Here is a 16,499-nt window from a genome sequence, read left to right as displayed (position 1 = left end):
GAAAGGTTTAAAGCAAAAAAAAAACAAACAAAAAAAAAACTACAAAATGCTGTTTATTATCACTTATCATTATTGGCCTAGAAATGTTATATGGGTGCTTCAAGCTTTCGCAGGCGGATTCTCTTTCTCTCTCTCTCACATTACAAGAGAGACTTGTCAAAGCATAGCGTAAACTCGGCCTGGTTTCACTCAGCTGTCCTAGTTGTTCCTGTCCTGTAGCTCGGTTATTGCCACCGCAATCCGTCTCATTTCCTGAGGGATGTTCGCCACTGTCCCACATCTGTCAGCGGGAGGGTGGTGAAGGGGAAAGACGCCCAGCTCTCTGCTTCTGTTCTGGAGATGTTCACGGATTATTAACATAATACAGCAGCGGTTGTCCCAGTGTTTTTTTTGATTTATTTATTTATTTTATTTTTTTTTTTTTTTTTTTTTTTTGTTGTTTTTTAATTTTTTGCTGCAGTGTTGTGGTAAGCAGTCACCGGCAGCTGTCGACTCACAATGCATCCCATATGTACCCCAGCGAAAACACATTGTTTCTGAATTTACAGCCAATTGAGGCACCATTTCAACTTGTAGCTTTCTGGTCGGGTTACAAACCTTTGGCTGTCCCAGGCAGAGCTGCACACTACTGTAGACAGATCAGGGTGGGAACATTTAAAGCTTACTTGAGTCAAAGAACATTACGCGTCCATTGCCTTCAGTCAGGGTGGTGCATCGCAGGAGTTTGTGATGCACAGTCATGTGACCAAACTTTTAACAAAACACACTCTGCTAAACTGGGAAATGAATGTTGTCATTTACTCGCCCTCATGTTGGTCAAAACATATTAGACTTCGGCTGATGTACACACAAATAAAGATATATATATATATATATATATATATATATATTATTATGTTTAGGTTTCATTTGTTGTGTTTATAGTTTAATTAAATTGTAATGATCCTTTATTTTGTATGGTAAATCAATTTGTTTTGTGTAGTTTAGTTTAATCATTGTGAAGTGATGAGATGATAAGTTTATTTTATGTGACGAAATTTTGAATTTTAATCCCTTTGGAATTGTATGTTGGATTATGGATGACAAGGGAATTTGTATTGCATATGATTTATTATTAATGCTCAGTTATTAGTAATGAATGGTATAAAATATTTTTAGAATAATATTATACCAATAACAATAGTATATAAATGTGTATGTATGTGTGTATCATTTATAATGATATATTTTAATAATAAAATATCTTAATAATATATTAATACAATATTAATAAGCAAATATTTAAATTGATTTCATATAGATGTGTGTGTGTGTGTGTGTGTGTGTGTGTGTGTGTGTGTATATATATATATATATATATATATATATATATATATATATATATATATATTAATATATATATATATTAATTTCAGACTTTTATATTTTGTAGAAATTTCATTACTGTATTGGTTGAGCAAAGAGAATAGTATTGAGTTTTATTTGTTTTTGATGCTTCATCGCTGTCACATTTATATAAACTTAAATGTAGCATTTATGGCAGTTTAGGTAAGATGAATGCTTTCCTCTCAACTGTCTGACCTTCTCATCTTACTGCTCTTTGTCAAAACATAAGAGCTCCGCTCCCCGAGTCTGGGCGTGTGAGGGTTTTCTTTTCCTTCAAAAAGAAGCATTGGGCGTCTCAAAAAAAAATTGTTAGATATCCACCGGATGTTGATATATTTACTTATGTTGGCCTGTTTATGAATCAAGTAAACAGGATACAAGCATTTTTGTGAGGTTGGTCTACGTGTCTTCTTAAATCCAGAGATGGTGCCAGCAAGATTCAGTGGCGTTACGCCCAAATGGAAAGTGTCACAGACTCAAAACAACTAGTGTTTAACATGTTAATTGACATGGAAATTTAATTTAAATTTCTGTTTACATTGATCTGTCTTTTGTTTTTTGTTTTCTTCAAACCTTTAGAACTGCTTATTTGGCAAGATGAAATATTTAGAATATCATTTTAATATCACTTTTATCTCTCAAGATGTCCAAATGTGGCTCTTATAATAAATATCAGAGACAGACTGTGTACCATGCTGATTTCTGTTGTATGCTGTCAGTTCAGGCCATGGGAATGGTAACTTCCCTCTCAGGACTCCAGTAGCCCGTGGGAGCTGTCAGAGAGTCGGATGACCTGCAGGAACACGAGTCAATATTTTTGCAATTTCACAACCGTCAAGTTGCATCTTTCATTCACTTTTTGATCCACCAGCGCTTCTCATCTGGAAGTTTCTCAGCGCTTGTCTCCATGAGCTCAATCAAAGTCAGAGGAAGTGCAGATGCAGTGCCGAGCAGAATGGGAAGACATGAGGATTTGGACTCTTGGGTTAAAAAAAAAAAAAGCGAGAGAGTAGCAGAGCGGCCGATCATTCTGTTTGAATTAAGGCTGTGCTGTTCTTGGCCTATGCAAGCAAACAACAGATGAAAAGATAATATCATCCACAGCTGAGTCGGCCTGTCAGAAGAGCTGGCCAAACCTCAGGTGAAATCGTATGATGTTTCAAAGCTCACGCAGAAAGGGGAGGTTATTTTGCAGGATTTTATTCTTGACTGGGTAATTGAAAAAAATCTGGCAGGTGACTCCTCAGGGTTTGGCATCCAAGTGGATGTGTATATTCTGTGTTACAAGGTTTCACATCGTGTTGATGCGTGAACACTCTTTAATACCATAGACAACAAAGAAAACAGATGTATCTTAAAATTTCTCAATTTATGTGTTGTTTAATATTTAAAGGGGTCATATGATGCGATTTCAAATTTTCCTTTCTCTTTGGAGTGTTACAAGCTCTTGGTGAATAAATAAGATCTGTGAAGTTGCAAAGACTAAAGTCTCAATTCCAAAGAGATATTCTTTATAAAATTTGAGACTCGTCCACACCCCCCGGAAACGGCTCGTTCTAACATGCCCCCACATCTCTACGTCAGGTATGTGGGAAGATTTGCATTACGCCGCACCAGATGTTCACGCAAAGAAAGAAGGCATACCTTTTATTCTCGTTGTAGTATAGTTGTTGCCGCTGCCGCCGCAATGACGTATAGATGCTGTGTGTTTCACTGTGAAAGCGAAACTACTTTGTTTGGCCTTCCAAAAGAGGATGATATCCGCTTCGTCATGCCTGGGGCTGATCCGTGCTGGTCTCTGAGGAAATACATCAACTGTGCACTGTGGATCGCCGAATCAGCTTTCACCGTGGACGAAGCGGCATCCAGCCCGGGGTCGTCACATGTGGATGCTGCAAGCCCAAGGTACGCTCCTTCATAGAATCCGCCTGCCGCAACGTTCTTAAGCCACCCGCCTCTGCTCACTCAAGCCAGCCGCGGCTAACTCTAGACCACGGCTCACTCTAGGCCTCTGGTCTCTGCTCACTCAAGGCCGCGGTATGTGTCGCTGTTTCATTGAGAAAGCGAAACTACTTTGTGTTTTTGCCTTCCAAAAGAAAACACAACTAGAAATCATGTTTATATCATGTTTATAATGGGTTTTATCGTTTGTCATAAAGAGGCGTAACATTTTCCGCCACACGCTTGAGGCATTTGGCCAATCACAACACGCTGGATAGCTGGCCAATCACAGCACACCTTGCTCTTCAGAGAGATGAACGTAAAAATCGACGCGTTTCAGAAAGGCGGCACATAGAGGAGAAACAATAATAAAAAGTAGGTGGAAAATAATGTTTTTTTTTTTTTTTTTTACCTTAAACCACATTAACATTTCATTACACCAAATACACAAAATAATGTTCTTTTTAGCAGCATCATATGACCCATTTAATAGTAAATTAAAATGGATTTATTTTCTGTTAATTCTCTCTATTAATAAATAAACACTCTATTTTTTCTATTAATACAGCTTGCAAGCTCTCTTGCTAAATATTTTGGCATAAAGTGCAACTTTTTGCCGACACTCACACCATGAAAGTTACGAAAAGCGATCCTGATGCATTAAACAGCCTTTATGAGATTAGCATTTCTGTATTGTACTTCGAAATGTTTTTTGATGAGCTCAGCCTTCATTTAATTCTGCTGTGTCCTTTTTCAATAGCTCTGTGTTTTCAGAGGCCATGCTGTCACCTCGTTTGCCTTCATACTGAATTTGCTTGGCACCCTGGTGCCCGGACACTTTTTACAATCTGGCTTTGAAGAAGAAAAAAAAAACAGCATCTTGACTTTTTGCCATTATTGATGAGACTTTTTTGGGGGGCTTTGTTGTGTATGTTTTATGTTTTTCCACATCAAAATTAGGGTTTGCACTCTATTCTCAGCGCATAATTCTCTGTGAAGTGAAAAAAAGGCTGTCAAAGAGAAAAAAGACACACCCTTCTTTCAGTTTCGATGGCCATGTCTAATTGTCTCTCTAAAAAATGAATAGCATTTTTGTAAGCGAGAAGAAAGTCTCCTGCTGACAGGAGCACCATCAAAGTGCAAGTTTTTGTGGTACAATTTATTAGCCAGGCTGTGAATTTAGCAGTGTGATAAACAGAATATTTGTTTTATTTTTAAATTATTCTGTTTTTAAAAAATTATAATTATTAATTATTTTAATTATTTATCAGATATACATAGAACTGATTCAAAAATTTGGGAATGGTAGGATTTCATTTTAAGACCAAGGCTGCATTTATTTGATTATAAAGCAGTAAAAAACAGTAATATTGTGAAATATAATTACATTTTAAAATGTTTTCTGCTTGAATATATTTTAAAAAAATATATTTTATTTCTGTGATGCAAAGTTGAATTTTCTGCATCTTTACTCCAGGCTTCAGTGTCACATGATCCTTCAGAAATTATTCTAATGTGCTGATTTGCTGCTCAAGAAACATTTATGATTATTATCCATGTTGAAAACAGTTGTGCTTGCTTAATATTTTTGCATTTTCATTTTTATCACATGTATATGTTTTTATACATATGTAATGAATTTCATTAGAAAATTTATATAATTGATTGATTCAGAAAATATAAATAACTATTTCAGTTTAACTACTTGATGTAGTTATTTTTGCATTTGTTCAAACCTGTTAGCTACACTGCAAGCACATTCAGCTTCTATGTAAGTGTTCTATATACAACAAGTTTTAGAATTGTATCTAAAATCTCAGTCTTCAGTCCCCCAGAGTCTGCTTTTGTGTGTTTGGGTGACCTCCAGAGACCTTCCTGTGTTTGCTGGGGTCTAAAGGGGGTTCGGCAGCTGGCCGCTCCTTAAACACACACAGCCTCAGTGTGCACTGGCAGCCATGCGTTTCTATGGACCTCACCTTCCCCCCATCAGCTTCCCCTCATTTCACTCTCCCATCCCCCTTAAACACTCCAGAAATACTCCAGAAACTTTGCTGTGGTTGTTAATTGATCAGCTGCAAACTTGATCTCTTAAACGAACATTTTTGATTTTGCGATAGATCAGCGAAGTAGTTTTGTAGCACCTCACCCTTTCCCTTTCACTCAACTCCCGCTGAAACAAGCAAGCTAGTTTGATTTCATAGAACAGGATTTGAGGAATGCTGCTGGGATGCAATGGTGGAGTGGACAGGAGGGGTCAGTGCAAGAGGAACAATGTCCAACGCTGTGCAGAAAAAGGGAAACAGATGTCGGCAAGGTATGCCATCCAATAAAACTCCTGATTACACAAGTGGAAAGAATTCCTATTTCACTTAAAGTATGGGGAAATAGGGCCAAACCGGGTTTTTTTTTTTTTTTTTTTTTTTTTTCCTGAAGCTTGAGAAAACAATGTGTTTAAAACCTTGTAAGATTGTGTATTCCACAAAGTTATTTTTTTAAAAATGTTAAAACAGTAGAATTGCGTCTGTAGATTATTATATTATTTATAGATTTATTTTTTTTAATTTTTGAAAGAAGTCCGTTCTGCTTTCTGAGGCTGCATTTATTTGGTCAAAAATGCAGTAAAAATGTGAAATATTTTTCTAATTTAAAATAACTTTTCCGTTTTAATAGATTTTAAAATATAACTTATTCTTGGGATGGCAAAGCTGAATTTTCAGCATCATTACTCCAGTCTTCAGTTTCACATGACCTTTCATTCATTCTAATATGATGATTGGGTGTTCATGAATCTTTCTTTTTATCATTGTTGTGATGCTTAATATTTTTGTGTCTGACCGCAAACTAAGTGATAGTAAAGTAATTTTTGAATTGGTTCATTTGTAGAGTACCACACAAGATGTCTGATAGGCCTCCAGAAAGGTCCATGTGTGTGTTTTGTGTCGACGCTCTTTACTGGTGCCATAGAAACACCATTTTGTCACGTCATGTGTCAGTGGCTTTGTGAAGGAGGTGGGAAAAACCAAACACTTTTGTAGTCTGGAGCCCCTCCTCCCTTGAAAACCCTGTCGTGGCCTTTTCAGAAGACAGAAAGCAGCTTGAAACGCATGTTCATATCACCTCCTTAGTAAAAAAAAAATATTGTGGTGGTACTGTGGTATAGTGATGGTGTCAGATTTTTTGTTAGCTCTGGCCCATCTCATCATGTTTCTCTCCTTCATACAGTGCTGTAGGCCTCTAACCTTTCTTCAGGGTTGAGAAAAGTCTGCATCCCGCAGGAAGGCGCCCAGATTAAACCCACGAGACGTCTATGTGTTAGGAGGAGTGTAAGAAAAATGCACCATTGTGGTTTCAGCCCACTGTCTGTGTCTGTTAGCATTCCTCCAGAGTGTCAGCGCCTCCGCTGTCTCAAACTGTGAGGAAAGAGGAGGCTTTCACAACAACTGTAACTTACCTTCCCATCTCTCTTCCTTCTCCAAGTACCAAAACACCACAAACCATCCACAAGACCACCTTCTCTGTTAAAGACATCATCTACCTGTGTTCAGTATGCAATACTAGTGTAGTGCCAACTGCATGCATAGCATATACTGTGTACCATTTTTAAATAAAAAGTGCTATATGTACACGATGTGGAACAGTAAACTTTTTTTTTATTACTTTAAGCAGTATGCAAAATGAAACACATGTTGGATGTCACATGACTTTATGTATGTAAAATGTGTGGCATGTTGGATGTCACATGACTTTATGTAAAAGGATAGTTTCAGTTCATTTGTCACTCTGGAAATGGAAGCGTGTTGCATCATGGGATACAGTACTTAATGCAGTTAGTTCTGCTCGGAATTTAATATTTTCTGGAAAAGTAGTAGGTTTAAATGGGTTTTGCACAGTATACATACTGCATTCTCCTAGAATACTACACATAGTATGTTCATATGCTATTCCTGCATAGCCTTAACTTTCTCAGAGGTGGCAAATATACCAGCTTCCCTCCCAACCCCCCACAAGATTCCACCATAGTGCTGAAATTACTGAGAAAGGAAGGTGCTAATTTAAAATAATGTGCACTTATTTCTTTTCCATCTCTCTTCTTGCTTTCTTTACTGAGACAGAGAGTCAGCCACTCCGCAGGCCTTCATTACAGAAATAAATCAGGTGGACACCACTCCCTGGCAGCCGCTGGCAGCCACCCCAATCCCAAAAACCCCTCCACTGGTCCTCACAGGAAGAACTCTGGGTTGGCAAAGACAGCGCACAGGAAGTCTTTGTTCGCAGAGCTACTTTACCCAGGAACAATATGCTGCATTAATACGCCCGTCACTCAGTCTTGACTTGCTCGTTTGAGCGTTCATAATCTCATTCATCATTCAGGGAGAAGACATGATAGAGTAAACTGTCATGCGTTTCATTCGGCAAACAAAGACATCTGGCTGCAGGCGGTTTTTAAATAGTAAAAAATGCATTTCTTAGTGTCTGATTGCACAGGTCTAGGATGTCAAAAACTCCCAATAGCTTTTGCAACATAAAAAGCATGGATGCATTCCAGTAATGACTTCATGATGAGTACATTACATGTATAATATATATATATATATATATATATATATATATAATGGAATCCTTTTATCAACATTAATTCAAGAAAGTGTTGAAATGGTGTTTTCTGGTATTGGAAAGAAAACACAAGTGTTAGAACTCAGATGAGTTGCGGGCCTTCATAATAAGCTCGGATAAAGCTGGTAGCTTTCGAGGTTTTTCGTTGCAGTTTTTCACCAGTTTCAAGCTTTTTCCAGAATGTATTTGATTAGGTGGGTAGCATTTACTGCAACTGACACCCATTCGCTAAATGTGAAAAATGGAAAGCCGTCTATTTTGAGAAGTAGTAATGTCAGGCCGGTTTCCAGAAACGGTAATTGCAACCTTTTCAGAAACAAACCCAATTCCCAGCAACCCACTTGGTTTCAACCTCCCATCTGTCACTTTCTCTTGCTTTCTCCCTCTCTTTTTTAAGAGTCAGGCATGTCCTGGCTCCACTCCCTATATCAGTTTGCATTATTTCCCTCCCAGTAATGCAACCCTTGAGACTGGAATCTTATTTTGTCACATTCACTGAAATAGGAATGATTGTGTAGTCTTTCTTTAGTGAAAAAGCACTAAACGTAGAGATTCAAAGAGTCATGCTCAAGCTTGCGTACTCTGTAATGACTTAAAATAGCTACTCTTTTTGGCAGTTACATATTTGGTTGGGGATTTTTTTTTCCACAATTGGGAAATCCTAGCTGGTTTGGATTAGGATACTGCAATTATGGCAGTTCAAATATCTGAGTATTTGGAGATCTGTCCAGTGGTGCATGTGGTGTACAGCTGTTTGGCAAACGTAAACAGATCCAGGCTGATTTGTTCGTTTGTTTCCTGTTTTCTGCTGTTAATTGAAATTGTTTGATGTGACCACCTACAGTTGACAGTTTTCTTAAAGAGATAGTTCATTTAAAAATAAAAAATGTTGTCAGCTGCTCATCCTAATGTAATAGAACGCAAAAGGAGATGCTCTTTTCCATACGGTCAAAGTGAATGGTGACCAGGGACAAAACCTAATTATTTTTTTCTGTCACAGGTCATTAATGTGGATGGCACTAATAGGATGACCATTCTAGAGGACAAACTACCTCATATCTTTGGATTTGCACTGCTGGGGGAGTATATCTACTGGACGGATTGGCAGCGGAGGAGCATCGAAAGAGTTCACATCGCCAACGGCACCCGTGAGGTCATCGTCGAGCAGCTCCCTGACCTCATGGGTCTCAAAGCCACTAAAGTCTCAGAGACCTTTGGTACGATCTTTTACTTTTAATACCATTCTGACCTGAAATGTTTTAATGGTCCTCCTGTAAGGTACATTGAAAAACAGGATAGTGATATATGAAGTACTGTGTAGTAATGTGTGTTACATAATCAGATTCCAAAAATTAAGTACTTATAATTAGATTATAGGCCTGTTACATTCTCATAACTCACAGGGCTCGACAATAAGAACTGCCCGATTACCTGGAGCCAGTATGAAAGATGTTCAGGACAGTGATGAAATTGGCCCCGATCGGGCCACCCCTGCGTCTTCACAAAAGTTAATCATTTGCATGTGTTTTTAAGCATTGCTAAATAAAAAAATCAAGCAACTTTTAAAGCATTCGAGCAAGATGCGAAAGACAACTCCATTCAGTACTCGTGCGTTGTGTTCTGTAAAATGTAATTGGTATCTAAAATGTTGGTGACATATAAGCTTATTTACTAGAATAAAATATAACATGAGTCAAAAACAATGAGAACACCAACAATTTTATTTTTTGAAATTATTGGCAGGACAAGTAAAACTTTGAACCACTCCCCCGACCCTGCCAGTAGAATGTTGAACCCTCATCAGATTACTTTTTTAGTCACTAATTACTTTTTTTTTATTAATTATGTGATTACATATTATGATGTATAGCTGATAATTAGTCTTTAACATATCCAGTGACCTTCTTCACTATTTATTGATTCTAGAAATCTGGACAAAAAATTTCAAACACCTTTGAATTGTTTAGAAAAATATTTTAAATACCCCTGAAATCTTACTAAATTAATTACTGAAATAATATAGAATATGCTAAATAAAATTATTATTCTTTATTTTATATTTTATATTATTTTATGAAAAAATATATACTTAATTTTTTTATTTATAAATATTTATATACAAATAATGTAATTCAATTCTTTCATACTTATGAACAAAATAATAATAATATTATTATTATTAAAAATTTAATGTTAAAAATAATATAATGTAATATTTAATTTATAAATAGATTCAGTTATTAAAAAATGTTTTCTGCCACAAAACTAACAGGAGGACTTCAGACAGCTACACTTTATCATTATGAGATCAATGCATGTCCATGATGTTGAGCCATAGTTTAGATCCATTTGTGTGTGTTCAGGCACTAACGGCTGTGCGGAAAACAACGGTGGCTGCAGTCACCTGTGCTTCCATCGCCCTCAAGGTCTGAGCTGCGCCTGCCCCATGGGCTTGGAGTTGCTGAGTGACCTGCGCACTTGTGTGGTCCCAGAAGCTTTCTTGCTCTTCACCAACCGCGCTGACATACGCAGCATCTCTCTGGGCACCAACAGCAACGACGTGCCCATCCCACTCACCGGGGTCAAGGAGGTCTCCGCACTGGACTTTGATGTTTTGGAAAATAGGATCTACTGGACAGATGTCATCACCAAGGTATGGACTACTTTTGTGTCCATCATGATTTTAACTTCAGTGTGTCTTACCTCATGTTGAGAAAGAACGCTGTGGAGGTGAGTGATTTCTTGTGACATTTTGAATGAATGATTGGACATTAAAATCAAAGTCAGGATTATTGTGATTTTTTGAATTTTTGATTTGGATGTTTACCTCCCCCAAAGTTTTTAAACATCAGTGGGAAAGAAATCTACAAAAGATCTAAAGCAGCCTGTCTTTTTCAATGTTGTGATGATTACATTTGTATTGCAGTTTAAAGATAACATTGTCTTTCCTTGTAAAACATTAAGAATGGTTATAAGAAGGTGTTTAGAAACATTGTGCGGGTGAACAGTATGGCAACACTAATCCACCAGCTAAACCAGCACTAACTAGCATAAACCCTCTCAAACCAGTGTGGAATAACTAGTCTACACTCTTTCACAGCATTAAGTGGTATATAAAAAAAAAAACTTTAAAATATGTTTAAAAATATCTGTTGCAGCAGTTAATGCTTTTAAAATTGTGATATATGCTACTGAGACAAGAAAACTGTTTAAAATATGTTTAAAAGCAGTTAGTGGCTATTTTATATTTTGTATATTTTATATTATTTTTTAACATTTTAACATCATGTATTTAAGGCTCTTTTCTCAATAGAAATATTTAAATAATAAAATTATTTATATATATATATTTTTTTACATTTAATAATCTAGTTTGATAAAAAAAAATGGTTACAAAGAATATAGTTATTGTAGAAGATATATCCAAACCCTCTAGCACAAACAACACTAATTAAAAACAAACATTCAAATCATTGTTTTATGATGAATTTCCTGTTATTAATTAGATTAAACGTTCATCCAGTTTTTTTTAATGTATTCATAAATATAGAATATTAATATTATATATAAATATGAGTAACTTCATTAGCAAGTAATGACTACTACTTTTAGCCTATTCATTTCTATTCAATAATAAAGAATACATTTATTTATCAGTTAATAAATATCATTCATAATTATTCTTGCAAATGTAATTTATCATAAATTTCCAAATGACTAATAAATGAGTACTTTGTTTTAGCATCAGCATGTAGCAGCTAGCCTAGTTCTTAAAAGCTCAAAAAAAGCATTTTGGGCTTTTTGCATGATTGTGTGTGTATATATTTTACAAAGATTTATATTATATATTTATATCAGATATATTCATTTTTGTTTAGACTATCAGCAGAGCCTTTATGAATGGCAGTTCGGTTGAACCGGTCATTGAGTTTGGCCTGGACTATCCCGAGGGTATGGCTGTGGACTGGATGGGTCGAAACCTCTACTGGGCTGATACAGGCACCAACCGTATTGAAGTGGCCCGTCTGGACGGCCAGTACCGACAAGTGCTGGTCTGCAAAGACCTGGATAACCCTCGCTCTCTTGCCCTGGATCCTGCCAATGGGTAGGAACACTAGCTTTAAAGTCCGTTGCAAAACCATGTTGCATGTGCACTGCACTGTAAAGTGTACACATCTTCACCCATCCGCTTGTGTTTTGGTTAACCATAGGCTTCCTACATTTTGTAGCCCTCTGGAAGTTTGCTAATCGATTACCACTAGTTAAATATCTGATTTAACGGCCACATAATCAAACACAGACACACCCATTGGTATTACAGTGCTTCCTTGGGGCATCAAGTTGTATGTGTGGCAGAAGACAAGTGGCAACATGCCGCAGCCCCTGCATGCGGCTCAGAGGAGTAAAGTCATGTCCTCCAGCACTCGGCAGGCATTCCTGTGGCTTCTGAGGCACGACTGCCTCTATTAGCCAACGCATTCTTCAGCATTGTCTCTTCTCACCTTAATACTGAGAGGTGTTGACTCAGTTGACTCTTAGCCTAGTAGTGTATTGAGTGGGCTGAGGGGTTAGTTAGGTGTGCTTTTCACTGCCTGCGTACCCAATGGGGGGAAAGTAATATTTGCAGTGTTTAACATTGGCAGCTCAGCCAACAAGCTTTTGCTGTGGCTAGACTAAACATTTATTATTTTTTTTTTTATTATGCTGATTTGATGCTTAGACATTATTATTATTATTATTATATATTTTACAAATTTATTTATTTATAAACTTATACATATGAGTATTCTTATCTTTAAGTATTATGTATAAATATTATAATAACATAAGTATCAAGCAACAATTTATTTATTTTTGTTAGTAATGATTATTAATTAAATGTTTATTAATTAATATGATTCATGTTATTTTAATAATTATATAGCAAATAAAAAGATTTAATTTGCTGTAGCTAGACAATTTATTCATTGTATTTTATAAATTAGTTTATTTATAAATTAAACTATAAATTTTTTTAAATATTTTGTATAAATAGTGTCTAATATGAATATTTTTATCATTTTTATTTGTTATTAATGCTTATTTATTGAATATGTATTAAGTAATGTATGGTTAATTCATATAATATAATAACTAAATTAATTACTTAGCAAATAAAATGACTAATAAATTAATAGTACATTATTTTTATTGTATTTATATTTTATTTTCATTTTTACTGTAGATAAACATTAATTTGTTGTTCGTTCATTCATTCTTTATATTTTTATGTATATGTTATATATGTTTATTCATTCATAAATTAATACATAGCACTATCTCTTTTATATATATATTTTTTTAATATTTTTATGATTTCTTGATTTGTTATTTACGATTAATAATTAAATGTTTGAATGTATGATTAATAAATATTATTATATAACAAATAAAAATGACTAATAAATTAATAGTACAGGTATTTGGTTTATAAATGTAAATATTTTGGGTTTGCAGGTACATGTATTGGACTGAATGGGGAGGTCGACCCAGGATAGCTCGAGCTCACATGGACGGCAGTAACATTGTGACTTTGGTGGACAAAGTGGGCAGAGCCAACGGTCTCACAATTGACTTCATCGACCAGCGGCTCTACTGGACAGACCTGGACACCAGCATGATTGAGTCAACAAACATGCAAGGTGACAAATCATAGGTTTTCAAAATCCCACAATCATCAGAAATGCCTCTTAAAACCATGCAATATTAGACCCTCCAACCAACTTTAATCAACTAAAAGCATTGTTTATCGTCCTCAGGTTTGCAGAGAGAGATAGTGGCCGATGATCTTCCTCATCCTTTTGGCTTGACCCAGTATCGCGATTACATCTACTGGACTGACTGGAACCTGCGCAGCATCGAGCGGGCGGACAAACGCAGTGGCTTGAACCGAACGGTGGTACAAGGGCACCTGGAGTATGTCATGGACATCCTGGTTTTCCACTCCTCCAGACAAGATGGTGCCAACGAGTGTTCACAGAACAACGGCCACTGCGCCCACCTCTGCCTAGCATCACCTTCTGGAGCCCAGTGCCGCTGCGCTTCCCACTACACCCTAGAGGCAAACGGACACAACTGCAGCTGTGAGTTTTGGTGTAGAGATTTTTAGAAGTCGCTACATTTTGTACCATTGTTCTTCCTTTGGCTTCTAATTATTTTATGGCTGAACAGTAAAAAATAAATAAATAAATTATCTTCTGGTTGATATGAGCAGGTAATATAGATTTTATTTTCCCTGCCAATATTTTTACAGAATGTATTAGTAATAATACTAATAATTGTAATAATTATTAGAATTGTTTACAATTTATGTAATTAATTATTAATTATGAATATCATTGCAATATTATAATCCCAACAGTGAATTTTAATCAGGGTTCAACAACAAGGACAATATTATTAAATATTTTTAATTAATTAATAATACTACTAATAATAAATCAATATGATGATAATAATAATAATACATGTTATTATAATTATTATTATATAAAATGTTGAGATGTGTAATGATTATTATATGTTGAATGTTTATATATATTTTAATAATATATTTGTTAGTGTTTATATGTAGTATAATAATGTTGTTGTTATTATTATTATTACGAACTTTTTTGCCATGTACATAGCCATGATGCTGACATGGCGTAAAAAAGTAATAAACAAACAAATTATTATTATTACTGATACATATATTTATATGTGTGTGTGTGTGTGTGTGTGTGTGTGTGTGTGTGTGTAAATATTATATTTACTATTATTACTACTGTTGTATAAACATATATAGAATGTTTATACTTTATCCTACTACTATTACTAATGATTATTATTATTATTTCATAATATTGTTCTTATTGCTGAACCCTTATTAAAATGCACTGATTGGAGATTTTAGCAGCCATCAGGGGTAAAGTAATCTATGGTCTCCCAGCCATAAAGTTCACTGGGTTTTACAGACATTAAAGTGAGTCATGGGTTTTAAGGATGCAGTTGGCAGATTGAAACGGCGTTAGAAAACAATGGCTCCCGGCCATTCAAAACTCAGTCATATGCATTTAATTCCTTATAAGCTTAAAAACGACAGAACTTGGATTAAACAAGCACGGTGAGAGTGTTTGGCCAAGAGTGCAGAGGTCTTGGCAACGCTAATGTGTTTCTACTTGTGTTTTTACTCCCTCGTTTTTTTCATTCTTTCATAGCCTGGAGGGAAAGGCTGATTGCGTTTAGTTCGTATGATTGCATTTAGCTGACCTTCACCTGCTGATCAGAGGAATGGAGCTGGCAAAAGAAATCTCCATTGTTGACCTGTGCTCCTATAACTTTGTTTGGATCCCTTATTCTCGCCTTCTTCTTGTTTTGCTCAACAGCGCCCTCTAGCTTCCTGCTCTTCAGCCAGAAGAGCTCCATCAGTCGAATGGTCCTGGGAGAACAGAGTCCAGACATGATTCTACCCATCCACATTATGAAGAACTTGCGCGCCATCAGCTTCGACCCTCTGGAGCGCCTGATCTACTGGGTGGATGGTCGACAAAACATCCGCAGTGCCCGAGACGATGGCAGTCAGGTGACTGTTCAGTCAAACAATCTTGATGTTACTTGATCATAAGAGTTTACTCACTGTATCTGTTATTTAATATTTATACTATATTTATTGTTATTTAATTGAATATTATTTGAAGAATATATTTTTATTAGTAGTAGTATTACAAAATTAAGAAAGTGCAAAAAGTGGATCAGTGGACCAATATTTGCTATTATCAACATTATAATAATAATAATAATTTCTTATTAATACTGACCCACTTTTTGTACAATCCTATTGTATTACAAACCATTTTCCTCATTCTTTAATCAGTTGTGATTAATTATTCAGCAAATAATTATATGCTGACATTATTATTATTATTATCATCTTGATAATAACAATTATTATTATTAATAATAATAATATTATAGTATTATATCACTTGTTATATTAATAATTATTATTAATTTATTGTAATTAATAATTTAAATATTTTATATTTAAAACCATTTCTTAATATCTGACCGTGAAATTATATTTACATTATTTTCATAAAATTATTATTATGTGATGTGATGTATGATGTGATAAATGAATTATTTGGGGTTAATTTGATTAATTATTCAGCATATGTAATTATATATTAGTTCTAATTTAAATTGGTCTGAATTATCCAGGCGTCCACAGTGATGACCCCAACCAACCTCCACCCAAAGCAGCCTCATGACTTGAGTCTGGACCCCTACAGTCGCACCGTCTACTGGACCTGCGAGACCACCAACACCATCAACATCCATCGCATGGATGGCCATGTGATCGGGGAGGTCCTGAAGGATGAGGTGGACAAGCCTCGCGCTATCGTGGTGAATGCTGAGAAAGGGTACGATCATTAATTAGCAAAATAAAATATAGGGCATGTCATTAACATTACAACTTGCATTAAATTGAACTGTTCATCCATAACCTCAGGGCCAGATTTTATTATTCAACTTTG

The 16,499-nt window shown here is 35.6% G+C and overlaps 1 protein-coding gene across 1 annotated transcript in view; it reads left to right on the top strand.

Annotated features, from left to right (window-relative positions):
* The window catches only part of LOC109050602 (low-density lipoprotein receptor-related protein 5-like), a 59,825-nt gene that overhangs the window by 33,978 nt on the left and 9,348 nt on the right, over positions 1–16,499 (top strand). Inside the window, exons 9-15 of the mRNA XM_042715154.1 lie at positions 8,942–9,158; positions 10,305–10,594; positions 11,820–12,046; positions 13,438–13,622; positions 13,740–14,063; positions 15,348–15,544; positions 16,183–16,385. Coding sequence (XP_042571088.1) covers positions 8,942–9,158; positions 10,305–10,594; positions 11,820–12,046; positions 13,438–13,622; positions 13,740–14,063; positions 15,348–15,544; positions 16,183–16,385 — 1,643 coding nt within the window. The remainder of the gene's footprint in view (positions 1–8,941; positions 9,159–10,304; positions 10,595–11,819; positions 12,047–13,437; positions 13,623–13,739; positions 14,064–15,347; positions 15,545–16,182; positions 16,386–16,499) is intronic.

Source organism: Cyprinus carpio, chromosome A25, assembly GCF_018340385.1.
Source record: "Cyprinus carpio isolate SPL01 chromosome A25, ASM1834038v1, whole genome shotgun sequence".
NCBI classification, from domain to species: Eukaryota; Metazoa; Chordata; class Actinopteri; order Cypriniformes; family Cyprinidae; genus Cyprinus; species Cyprinus carpio.
Note: the sequence above shows the minus strand (reverse complement) of the source record. Positions and strands in the feature narration are given on the sequence as shown.